This window comes from Podarcis melisellensis, assembly GCF_964234715.1.
Source record: "Podarcis melisellensis genome assembly, chromosome: 1".
Classification (NCBI taxonomy): Eukaryota; Metazoa; Chordata; class Lepidosauria; order Squamata; family Lacertidae; genus Podarcis; species Podarcis melisellensis.
In genome coordinates this window covers 13956397-13968015 of record NC_138528.1, presented here as the reverse complement: position 1 = coordinate 13968015, position 11619 = coordinate 13956397, and the positions used below count along the sequence as shown (strand labels likewise).

The window sequence follows — 11619 nt, the reverse complement described above, 5'->3', positions numbered from 1 at the left end:
ATACCTTAGCAGTAGTTTTATTGTGCACACTGGATTAGCAGTGTATCATAGGCTTTTAACTCACATTCATTTAGCAAATATTCTTTTACAATACCCTTCCACTTCTCATCACCACAATATATACAATTAATGCTAAACAGTGGTAAAAGCAAGTTACAGCACTGCAAATGGATATATAAATTATGCACACCGTGTACATGAATAAAGCCAAATGGCCTACAGTTTACAGGGAGGAAATTATAAAACACGTATGGCTACAACATAATGGGAAGTTCAAAATAGACTTTTGTATATAAAATAATGTACAACTAATATTCCAGTGAAGTGCTTTTTTTTGCTCGAAACTAGATAGTGGATAAAGTTATTGCATAACTCACCCTGGCACAAGATGCCGGGCTGCCAAGAACCACAGATGCTGCCCCAGCCAAAACAGCAAGACGTCCTCTTCTTTCTCCCTTCACTCTCTACATAGCCAGCTCAGCCTTTATTCAGTCCTTCAGACCCCCTCCCTACTTTCACAGATAAGATTTAAAGGTCCTTAAAGGGAACCTATTAGCTTTTTTATAACCTGACTCTTACCTTCTCAACTATTGCACTCTTCTTTCATATAGACATACAGATCCCTTAAATATGAATGCAGGTTTGTCCAGAAGATGGAATTCAGTGTGGGTGTGTTTGAGAAAGTTTAAAGTGGTGTTGTAAGCAGAATATCATGAAAAAACATCAAGTGAAGGAACGTGGTTTTGAGAAATGTGCAAAAATCCATTCAGCATTGATGCTTCTCTGTTAGTTAATAACACCTTTTATACCAGAGGACTGTTGGTAATTCCCAGATGCCAGCTTACCAAGCTCTTCAAGGATTTACACAGTAAACTCAACAATCAGTTGACAATTTTAATAAAGACCTTGACAGTTACTGTGGACTAGAATGGATCAGACAGCATACCTGTGTTTTGCAAAGGTTTTTAACATCTAGCACAAGTTTTGTTCTTTTAATTCAATTGGCAAAATACTGCAGGCTGTGTTGAGTACCTCTCCCAATGACTGGGTGGGTGAACATGGAACAGATCTCACATACAAACTTCAGATCGGAAATCTCAAATGCTGTCCATCAATTTAACAAGAGCACCAATTAAAACAAGTATAGCTTTACTTCTGGTGAAATGTGATTGAAAATGTTTCCAGTGTATACTTCCAGTTGCCAGCAAGATACTGTATTGCCAAATGATGGTTTTCAGGCAAGAGTTCGTTGCCTAGGTTTTATTCTTGGATATAACTGCAATAAAACAAGATTTAAAATTATTATTTAGCAAACTATAAAGCATATTAGTTTTTACAACTCTACCACTGCATTAAAAGCAACTTTTAAGCAGAACAATTCGACAGCATCATACATATTAGTTCCATTTCCCTTTATTTCTGCTAGAATCTTTTCAACTGAGCTGTTGAAAAGGTGCTTTAGGCTGATGCTTCACAATTTACAACAATAGCAATAATCAGTTCTAAATGGGAACATTAGTAATTTTAACTGTTCAAACCCTTGTATTAGAAAATGATTCTCTTGAAGACTGGTTGTTCCACATTGTTTCAAGCTTTGGACTAATAGTAGCATTCTGAACTTAACACACAAATTTGGAAGCAAATTCCACTGCCATCATTTGAGTTTGCTTTCAGATTCGTTTAGGGCCAAAAGCCCACTGTCTTCCAATTCAGATCCATACCCACTCTATGGAGGTTTCTTGCTTTTTGCTTGTTGAGTGCTTGGGCCCACCACAAGTAAATCTTTGGCATGTATAGGGAAGGCCCAAACAGCATCTTGTTCAACATCCTGTCTCCTTTCATAGAGGCTTGCAGCTTAGTATTGTGTTTTAGAAGACAAAGCTGCACTCTTGAGAACTGTACTAGTAACTGGAAATTATGGGTGTCAGAAGCAACACAGAATATTGGGGTGTGTAGGAGTTACCAGAACAGCAGGGGAGGGGAGATTGTTCCATCAAGCAAGCAGAAATGCTGTGCTGACAGAAACTTTGTAACAGCACAATGTACATTATAAATAATCTGGGAGGAATTCAACAAAGAAAACTACAGTATTTTTCCATCTACAAGATGCCCCCGTGTATTTTTGGGGAGAAAATGGGGGGAGATACTATCTGTGTATAAGACTATAAGACGAGCCCAGATTTTGAACATTATTTTAGAGTAAAAAAAACAGTCCTATACGCAGAAAAGTATGGTAATTTCTGTTGAGCCCCAGTTTATTAGTTAAATTTCTCTATGAACCCTGTTTGACTATCCCATATTCTATACATTCCACATGATTCACCACCTTAAAAAGAGTTATTCTGAGGTCTGCAACTCTACCTGTGGAGATTAAAATGACCAGCTCCCCCCCCCTTTTTTTTTTTTTACTGTTCTTGGTCTGTACTTGAACCTGCAGTGGTACAGTTCAGGAAGAACTTTTCTTCCAAATAAACGAGTACCCCTGTCTTAATCATTCCTAGTTGAGCAATCTGGAGGATTTCTGAAAAGCACTGTATTGTGCTGGAATTAGGTACAGGTTCACAGTGAAGAGCGTGCAAGACTTACCCCCAAGAGATTTTTAGGCACGTAGCCTTCCTTGTCATTGAGACGAGCCCACCACCAGTCTGTCTCATTGTCATCTTTGCGCCTCAAAATGGTAATTGCATCTCCTTCATGGAATGACAACTCATCGTTGTTCTGAGCTTCATAATCCCACAACGCATACACGATGCCTTTGTTCATTACTCCCAGTTTCTCCTGCACACCTATGACCAAGAAACAACTACATTAACCTAACATGAATAAGCAATAACCACTATTTGGAAAATAGATACTGCAATCATGGCGCCCCTGGCTCTCATGCAGCATGGAAATGTAATACAATGTGTAATACAATTGTAGTGAGGGAGGAGAATTCTGTTTGGTCTGCATTTTTGTGCAAACTGACCTAATTTGCACCTTCCAGATTAATATATGGATAGATTTCACACTTCTCCAGATTCTGTGATGCAATCCTCAACTCAATGAAAGTACCAACAGTCATTTTTAAGTGCATATTTTTGGATAAAACACTTAAATTGTGTACACCAGGATAAAATATGAAGAGTTATGAAAACAAGATGGACCGGTCAGAAATACACACATGTGAAATTGACATGGACCAGAGGTGGAGTAGGGTTCTTATCAAATCCCACCACAGTCATAAGGCCTGATTTATAAAGACAGGTGGTTTTGTCATGGGGAAAGGCAAAAGAAGCACCCTGCAACTAGTTCTAGGAGATTACACCAGTAAGTGTTATACTCCATTATAAGGTAATAAAGGTTGGGAGGCCCAAGAGGTTCAGTGGTTTAGACCACAGCGCCACTTGTGTCCCTATTATACCCCATTATAGATCTGTTCTGAGTACCTCACTCTACTAGCACTAATATGAGGTTGGCCATTTTGTCCGAGGTTTGTAGAAACACATATCCCATGGGAAATGGAAACTGGCAAAGCCAATAGGCACAAAGCTCTGAATGGTTGTGAACACGTGTTGGTGGCTGAATTTTATGACTTGGCTTAAGCTACAGCAGCCCAAGCAGTAATTTACATTGCACTCGCTTAAGCACAGTCAACAGGAAATAATTATCCCTTCCTTTATTATTCAATATGGCAAGTGCATGTTTCTGGACATTCTGTAGCCAGGAAAGGCCTTCGTAAGTAGGCTGCTACATTCTGGATCCTACTAGAACTGCTCTAACTGTCCTTTTGTGGCACAGCTGTTTTTGCTCCAAAGCAGGCTAAATATGAGTCACAGCTCATGGTGAGAAAGGCAGTCATTTCCTAAAGCCAGACATGGGAACATTTGAAGATGTGTTTGTGTCTAACGCCTTCTCCACTCTTCTACCCACTCACATACACAGTGTTCCCACTAACAGCACACAGAATTCCTCAAATCAATGAAGAATACAACCTGTATTACCTTAGTTTCCACCCCTTTATCATCTGATTTAGTGAGCAAACTAGCCACACGGTGTATGTCACACATTCTTAATTTGATACCTCATTTGCCTCTCCACAACAACAGTCGGTATTCTAACATTATTGTTGTTTTGGTGTACTTGGAATCTGCTGTAAGCTGCCTTGAGGATCAGCTGGCTGAATAAATCTTCACACAAAATTGAATACACACTTTTCATTGTAAAATAAGCAATGCCATACTTATAGGTCCTGGAACAAGTGAGGAAGGACAAATTCAAGCAAAGTTCTGAAATCTCAAGTTATAGAACCTGAAACTTACCATACAGAAACTGGGAACACTGAATATAACCTTCCTCCATTTCCTCACACTTGTCTGCTGCAGTTTCTATGTCACTTATGGTTGAAGCAAAAATTGCTGCTCCAGATTCAACAAGTAGCTTGCAGAGATGAACGCTGTTGCAAGAGGCAGCACAGTGCAGAGGAGTCCTGAAAACAAAGCAAAAGACTCAACGTCAAGTGAGACAAAACGTGCCCTCGTTCCTGTGAAGATGGATTTGCACTAGTAACTGGTTACTAGCTTTTGTTGGCACCCAACAGAAGTGTGTGCTCGACTTGGTCTCTTACCATCCATCACTGTCTGCTGCATTCACATTGACACCAAAATCCAACAGGAACTTAACTATGTGATGATGGCCAGCACACACTGCATTGTGCAGAGGAGTGATTCCTTCATCATTAGGTTTGCTGGGGTCATCCACCTAAGTTGGGGGAAAACAAGGACTGACTGCATGAACTTAAATATTTCCCACCATCAAAACATAACATAGGTGAGTAACAGTATTTCCAAGTTTACCTCGTATATGATCCTTTGCACCAGGTCAAACTCTCCCTCCAAAGAGGCATCCAGCAGCAAAGCCAAGGGATTGAACTTGACCCTCAAGCTGTGGCCAGTTCTCTCCGAATTGGGTTTCTTCAGGTTGGTCCTTTTGGTCTGAGTAAAAAGGCAACCCTGAGTTTCAAACTGCATGAGTATCAGAACACTGTGAACTGCAGTCTTTCATAGACAAATTTATCCTGTTTTAAACTTTTGTTTTCTGGAACTAGTAGAAACATGAGAACTGCCCCAACTTTGTCTCTAGCTTTTCTTTAATGCTCATAATATCTAGATAATCGCCACTACTTGTTTTCCTAATGTAACTGAAAGGGAGCCCGCTTGGTGTATTCCCATAGGACAATAGTCTTTAATATTTTCAGACCCAAGATCTAGCTTTTAACTGTACATGTCCTGCTCTCTCCCTTTTACTTATAAATGTTTGGTGCTGGTGGCATGATCATAACCCACCGACTGAGGACCAAGGCCTTAAAAGACAGGCCTGCACAACTTTAAGCTGAATGGAGCCCACCAGCAGCTCGATGAACCTTTTGTTTTGTCTGCCTGCCTGGGAATTCAAAACCAAGGTTATAAAGAACTTGGCAGGTCACAATGCGACTGTTACACTGCTTTCAGCTTTGTGGATCAAAGTGCGCTTCACCAAAATACACATTGCAAGCACAGTCAAATCTTGCTTCTGTACTTGCCTGACTAGCCCTGTGTAACACCTTTGTCCTACATCCAAGACATAGGTTAGACTTATTGGCCATTTGTTTGGGAAAAATTTAGAATATACTAAGAAAGTTTTATGGGGGGGGGGGTGGACTCGCTGTACACACTCAACCTAAAGTGGATTCAAAGTTTTGCAGATTCCACGATGTGGCACAGCACTGCTTACGCCCCCCTGCCGCAGATCACACTGGTTTTGGCACAGTATCTTACCGCAGGAAGTGGAGGAGGAGGAAGAGCAGGTGGCGGCTGCATTTCCTCTTCTTCTGGGGATTCTGCTTCTGGGGTTGGACTAGGTGGCCGCTCAATAGAAGGGGCTACAGCAGGGTTGTTGTTGTTGTTATCATCCTCCGTTGTCTCGGGCATTTGATTTGTGTTTTCTTCGCTGATCAACTCCTCAGTTGCAGGAGAAGGTAGTTCGTTATCATTGGCATCTGATGAAGGCTCATCAGGAAGAGGAGCTGTCGGGGGCACAGCTACGGGCTCCTCAATATTGCCATTGGTGTTTGTGTTCCCATTGTCAACATCTGCCAAGGTGCCTATGAAGTCCTGTGAGTTGCTTGGCTGATAAAAAGGGGCACCTTCTATTCCTCCGGCCAGGGTATTAAAGCGCTGGTACAATAGCTTCTGAATGTTTGGCCCACTGGGGCCTTCTGGTTCAGTGATGGAACTCCGCTTCTTCAAGGGCCTGGGAGCATTGGCGAGTTTCCTGCGAAGGGCTTCCAAATCGGCATCACTTTGGTAGCGAAGGGGCGAATGCACGATGGGCGTGAGCTTGGTGGGGCTGAGGGGGCGAGGGATATTTTCTACGTTGCTGTTATCACCAGAGGGTGGGGTGTTTTCCAGTTCTTGATCTTTTTCACTATACTCGTTGGGAGGTTGAGGCTGTGATGGATTGGCAGGCAAAGAGCTGTGAAGGAATGGCAACGGCGAAGGGGAAGTCGAACCGGACTGTACAACAGGCTTCCCATAAACTGAGAAGAAAAAGTAGCAGTTAGGGATGGGTCTAAATCAACATGGAATAACTTCTCAGAAGTGTTGTTTGTTGTTTTAAAAATCATATAAAAATTAATGGTGACAGTTGTCAATTTTGTAGCTTCAAATGCATGAGGAAACTACTTAAAAGCAACTCATCTTTCTAACAATTATGGACATTTTCATGCAGTTATAAAGCAGTCATAAAAGTGGGGAAGATTTGGAAGGGAGGTCATGGTTCTTGGGTATAGATATCTAAAAAAGGAAGGACATACAGCACTAAAAAGCCTAAACATCTCTAATGTGTAGCATTCCTTGCAAGTCAGCCCCTTTATGAAATATAGATATGATGTGCTTTAAATAGCAAGCAAAAGAGAACAAGGAGTAGCACACCAAAGGTGTCCACTAAGCTACAGATCAGTGACATCAAACTGCTGCGAAATGAAAAACAACATTCTGTTATGATATCTCAAATATAGTTGAGGACATCCATGGCTTCAAGAAAGAATACAAGATATTTCACCATTTTGTTGCATTTATCCATTTCCAACATGAAGTTATTAGTGGCGAGTTGACAGTTCTTAGTCAACTCCGCAACCCTTCTCCGCAACCCTTCTCTGCGACCCTTCCCCTCTGCAGGGAGGTGGGACCAATTTGGATGGTCCGCCCCCGCCACTTAATGGATCCAAATGGTTTCCAGAGAGTGGTAGGGGATGCTTTATCCCATGTTGATGGCCTTTCAGCCGATTCCCTGGTGGCCCGCTGGAATGTGGAGTTAACCAGGGCTATTGACTGTTTGGCTCCGAAGCGCCCTCTCCGATTGCATGGAGCCCGGACAGCCCCGTGGTTTTCCACGGATCTGAGGGCAATGAAACAATTGTTGAGATGGCTAGAGCGCCAGTGGCGGATAACTCATTCCGAATCTGACCGGACACAGGTTACAGCTCAACGTCGAGCCTACCAAGTGGCGATAGCGATGACGAAGAAGACTTTCTTCGCCACCTCTATTGCATCTGCAGAAAACAGCAGCAGGAGACTTTTTCAGGTGGTTCACAATTTAGCGGAACCACCTGCGGGGCCCAGTATGAGCCACATCATCTCCTGCGATGATTTTGCAAAGTTTTTTGCAGATAAAATCGCTCAGATTCGGGAAGAAGTAGACTCCACCGTGGGAGCAGGGCCAGGGCGGGAGAGTGCTAGAGTCCTGTCTAGTCAAGTTGCGTGGAATCAATTCCAATCTGTTACCTCCGAGGATGTGGACAGGCTGCTTGGACGAGTGAAGCCAACCACCATTCTCCTGGATCCTTGCCCATCCTGGCTTATAAAAGCTACCCAGGAAGGACTGGGCGATAGGCTTCGTGGGGTGGTGAATGCTTCCCTCCATGAGGGAGCCTTCCCAGACCCGCTGAAAGAGGCAGTTATTAAATCGCTTCTTAAAAAACCATCTTTAGATGCGGCTACGATGGCCAATTATCGCCCAGTCTCAAATCTTCCATTCTTGGGCAAGGTGATTGAGCGTGTGGTTGCTGAACAACTCCAGGCACGCCTGGAAGAAGCGGACCATTTGGATCCCTTCCAGTCGGGATTCAGGCCTCATCATGGGACTGAAACTGCCTTGGTCGCACTGGTTGATGATCTCCGGCGGGCTAGGGACAAAGGTGAGAGCTGTTTCCTAGTTCTGCTGGATCTCTCAGCGGCGTTTGATACCATCGACCATAACATTCTTCTGGACTGTATTAAGGGGCTGGGAGCTGGGGGCACTGTCATACAGTGGTTCCGCTCCTTCCTCCTGGGCTGTGTTCAGAAAGTAGTGGTGGGGGATGAGTGTTCAGACCCCTGGGCTCTCACTTGTGGGGTGCCTCAGGGTTCTGTCCTCTCCCCCATGCTTTTCAACATTTACATGCAGCCACTGGGAGAGATCATCAGGAGGTTTGGGCTGGGTGTTCATCAGTATGCGGATGATACCCAGCTCTACCTCTCTTTTAAATCAGAACCAGTGAAGGCGGTGAAGGTCCTGTGTGAGTGTCTGGAGGCGGTTGGAGGATGGATGGCGGCTAACAGATTGAGGTTGAATCCTGACAAGACAGAAGTACTGTTTTGGGGGGACAGGAGGCGGGCAGGTGTGGAGGATTCCCTGGTCCTGAATGGGGTAACTGTGCCCCTGAAGGACCAGGTGCGCAGCCTGGGAGTCATTTTGGACTCACAGCTGTCCATGGAGGCACAGGTCAAATCTGTATCCAGGGCAGCTGTTTACCAGCTCCATCTGGTATGTAGGCTGAGACCCTATCTGCCTGCAGACTATCTCGCCAGAGTGGTGCGTGCTCTGGTTATCTCCCGATTGGACTACTGCAATGCGCTCTACGTGGGGCTACCTTTGAAGGTGACCCGGAAACTACAACTAATCCAGAATGCGGCAGCTAGACTGGTGACTGGGAGCGGCCGCCGAGACCATATAACACCAGTCTTCAAAGGCCTACATTGGCTCCCAGTACGTTTCCAAGCACAATTCAAAGTGTTGGTGCTGACCTTTAAAGCACTAAACGGCCTGGGTCCAGTATATCTGAAGGAGCGTCTCCACCCCCATCGTTCTGCCCGGACACTAAGGTCCAGCTCCGAGGGCCTTCTGGCAGTTCCCTCACTGCGAGAGGCCAAGTTACAGGGAACCAGGCAGAGGGCCTTCTCGGTAGTGGCGCCCGCCCTGTGGAACGCCCTCCCATCAGATGTCAAAGAGATAAACAACTACCTGATATTCAGAAGACATCTGAAGGCAGCCCTGTTCAGGGAAGTTTTTAATATGTGACATTTTAGTGTATTTTTTATCTTTGTTGGAAGCCGCCCAGAGTGGCTGGGGAAACCCAGCCAGATGGGCGGGGTACAAATAAATTATTATTATTATTATTATTATTATTATTATTATTATTATTATTATTATTATTGTCTTTTAGCATTATATTAATACCTCCATGTCTCTTCTGGAAATGCTAATAAACCTAGTGTTAACTTCACTCCCCCCAATCACTCATGTAAATATTGGGTTGTAGTCGATGTTAGTCCTACTCAGAGTAGACCCACTGAAATTAATGAACAGGGCTATCTCAGGTTCACTAATTTCAGTGAGTTGAGATTAGTTGAAAACAACTCATTCAGTAAAACAGGCCCCTAAAGTAATCCTTGAGATGGTTGCAGAAATGGCTCATAAGGTGAGACAGAATCACATCACTATTTCCCCAGCAGGTATGTCACTGCCAATTAGAGAGAAGGAAAGGGGAGAGGTCTGTGCAGTATGGGTGCACTGGCGGGAACAATGTGTATGCACTGCGCTGAGTTTGACGCCTCACCCCTCTCCTTCTTGGTAAGCAGCAGTGACAAACATGCTGAGAATCTAGCTTTGCAGCTCCACCCCAACTGGTTCAAATATGTCCCCTTAACAACTGTCTTTGAAGCAAATATTGTTCAGCACCTCAGACCTGTCACGATGTAGAGAGAGGAAGAGCACAATTCCCAATTTTAGATTTGTAGCAAAGCATAACCCACTTCTGCCTCCCAATTAGATGCAATGCTGCAAACCTGTAATGTACAGTCATTTGTAAACAAATCTTGGGTTAGCAGAATGCCCAAGCTCTTTTCTACCATTTGAAATAAACAGCACTTTTTTTAGCAAAGATCTAATTTACATCAACGTGGGTGGCGCTGTGGGTAAGCGCCTAGGGCTTGCCGATCACATGGTCGGCGGTTTGAATCCCCGCGGCGGGGTGAGCTCCCGTCTTTCGGTCCCAGCTCCTGCCCACCTAGCAGTTCGAAAGCACCCCTAAGTGCAAGTAGATGAATAGGTACCACTTTATAGCGGGAAGGTAAACGGCTTTTCCGTGTGCTGCGCTGGTGCCGGCTCGCCAGAGCAGCTTCGTCACGCTGGCCACGTGACCCGGAAGTGTCTCCGGACAGCGCTGGCCCCCGGCCTCTAGAGTGAGATGGGCACACAACCCTAGAGTCGGACACGACTGGCCCGTACGGGCAGGGGTACCTTTACCTTTTTAATTTACATCAAACCTAATTTAACTCCTGTAAGTATCAAAACAGAAGAGAGATGCAACATCAAATTATTCTACCTGCTTTAACGGACTTGTTCAGGGTATTGTATACAGCCTGTTGATAGTTCTTTGGTGGCGTCGCTTGCTGAAGGTACATGGAATAGATGGAACTGGAGTTCACGGTTTGGGGCCCTTTCCTGGGAGACTGGGGCCTTGAGCCTTTGTCAGCTAAGAAAGGCCTGATGGCCACAGTTAAGGGGAGATCAGGCCTGCCATCGCCACCTGGAAATAATGGGGCGCCAGAAGGTTGATATGTGGGGCTGGGAGGCACAGATATTCTCTGCTGTATTTGTTGCGAGGAGCTTGGCTGATGAACGCTGCTGGCTGGTGGTAACGGAACAGGTCTTTGCCGGCTTGCTGCTGTAGAGCCTGGTCTTGGGAGGCTGCCATCTTTTCGCCTTTCAAGGGAATTGGTAGAACCTGTTCCCAATGGAATGGAGCTTGGGTAGGTCCCATAGTTCTGGGGCAACTGCTTACTTGCTCCTGGGATGGTAGGTGGTACTTTCCCTATATCAATTCCCTGTGGAGGGGAAAACAGAAGAAGTGTCTGAAAAGCTGAAAAGGCTGTTCTTCTATCCTGTATAGAAAGCAAATCCCTTTTTAACATATATCTCATGGATGAAGTACACAAAATCTTGCCAGAGAGGCCCACAGCACATACAGAAATGTTGTACACAAACATGCAAAACACCAGGAATTTTTGATACTGTATGCAGCAAGGGGGTGGGGGTAGATGTGATAAAAACTCACCAGCTTATCAGTACTTCCTAATGAAGAAGACAAAGGCTGACTTGATATCGTTCCTTGTTTTAAACCAGCATCCATGCTGGATTCCTTCCAGTCTGCATTGGAGATTTGTGGCGGCTTCACCACAGGAACAGGACTCTGCTTAACTGCTGACCAGGTTCCCTCATTAGCTGGCAACAAAGGAAAATGTTTATTAAATGGTTACTGATGCCCACACATTTGTATAA

At 44.5% G+C, this 11619-nt stretch overlaps 1 protein-coding gene across 8 annotated transcripts in view; it reads right to left on the bottom strand.

Moving 5' to 3' along the window:
• Position 1: 1 nt before the first annotated feature.
• PPP1R13B (protein phosphatase 1 regulatory subunit 13B) overlaps positions 2-11619 on the bottom strand; it is a 64489-nt gene continuing 52871 nt past the window's right edge. For all 8 annotated transcript variants that reach the window (XM_081909471.1, XM_081909470.1, XM_081909468.1 and 5 more), the window contains 8 exons: positions 11396-11562; positions 10664-11165; positions 5796-6556; positions 4836-4973; positions 4607-4740; positions 4302-4468; positions 2587-2786; positions 2-1276 (listed from right to left, as the gene is read on the bottom strand). In XM_081909471.1, the coding sequence (XP_081765597.1) occupies positions 1235-1276; positions 2587-2786; positions 4302-4468; positions 4607-4740; positions 4836-4973; positions 5796-6556; positions 10664-11165; positions 11396-11562 (2111 nt within the window). In that variant the 3' untranslated portion in view covers positions 2-1234. The remainder of the gene's footprint in view (positions 1277-2586; positions 2787-4301; positions 4469-4606; positions 4741-4835; positions 4974-5795; positions 6557-10663; positions 11166-11395; positions 11563-11619) is intronic.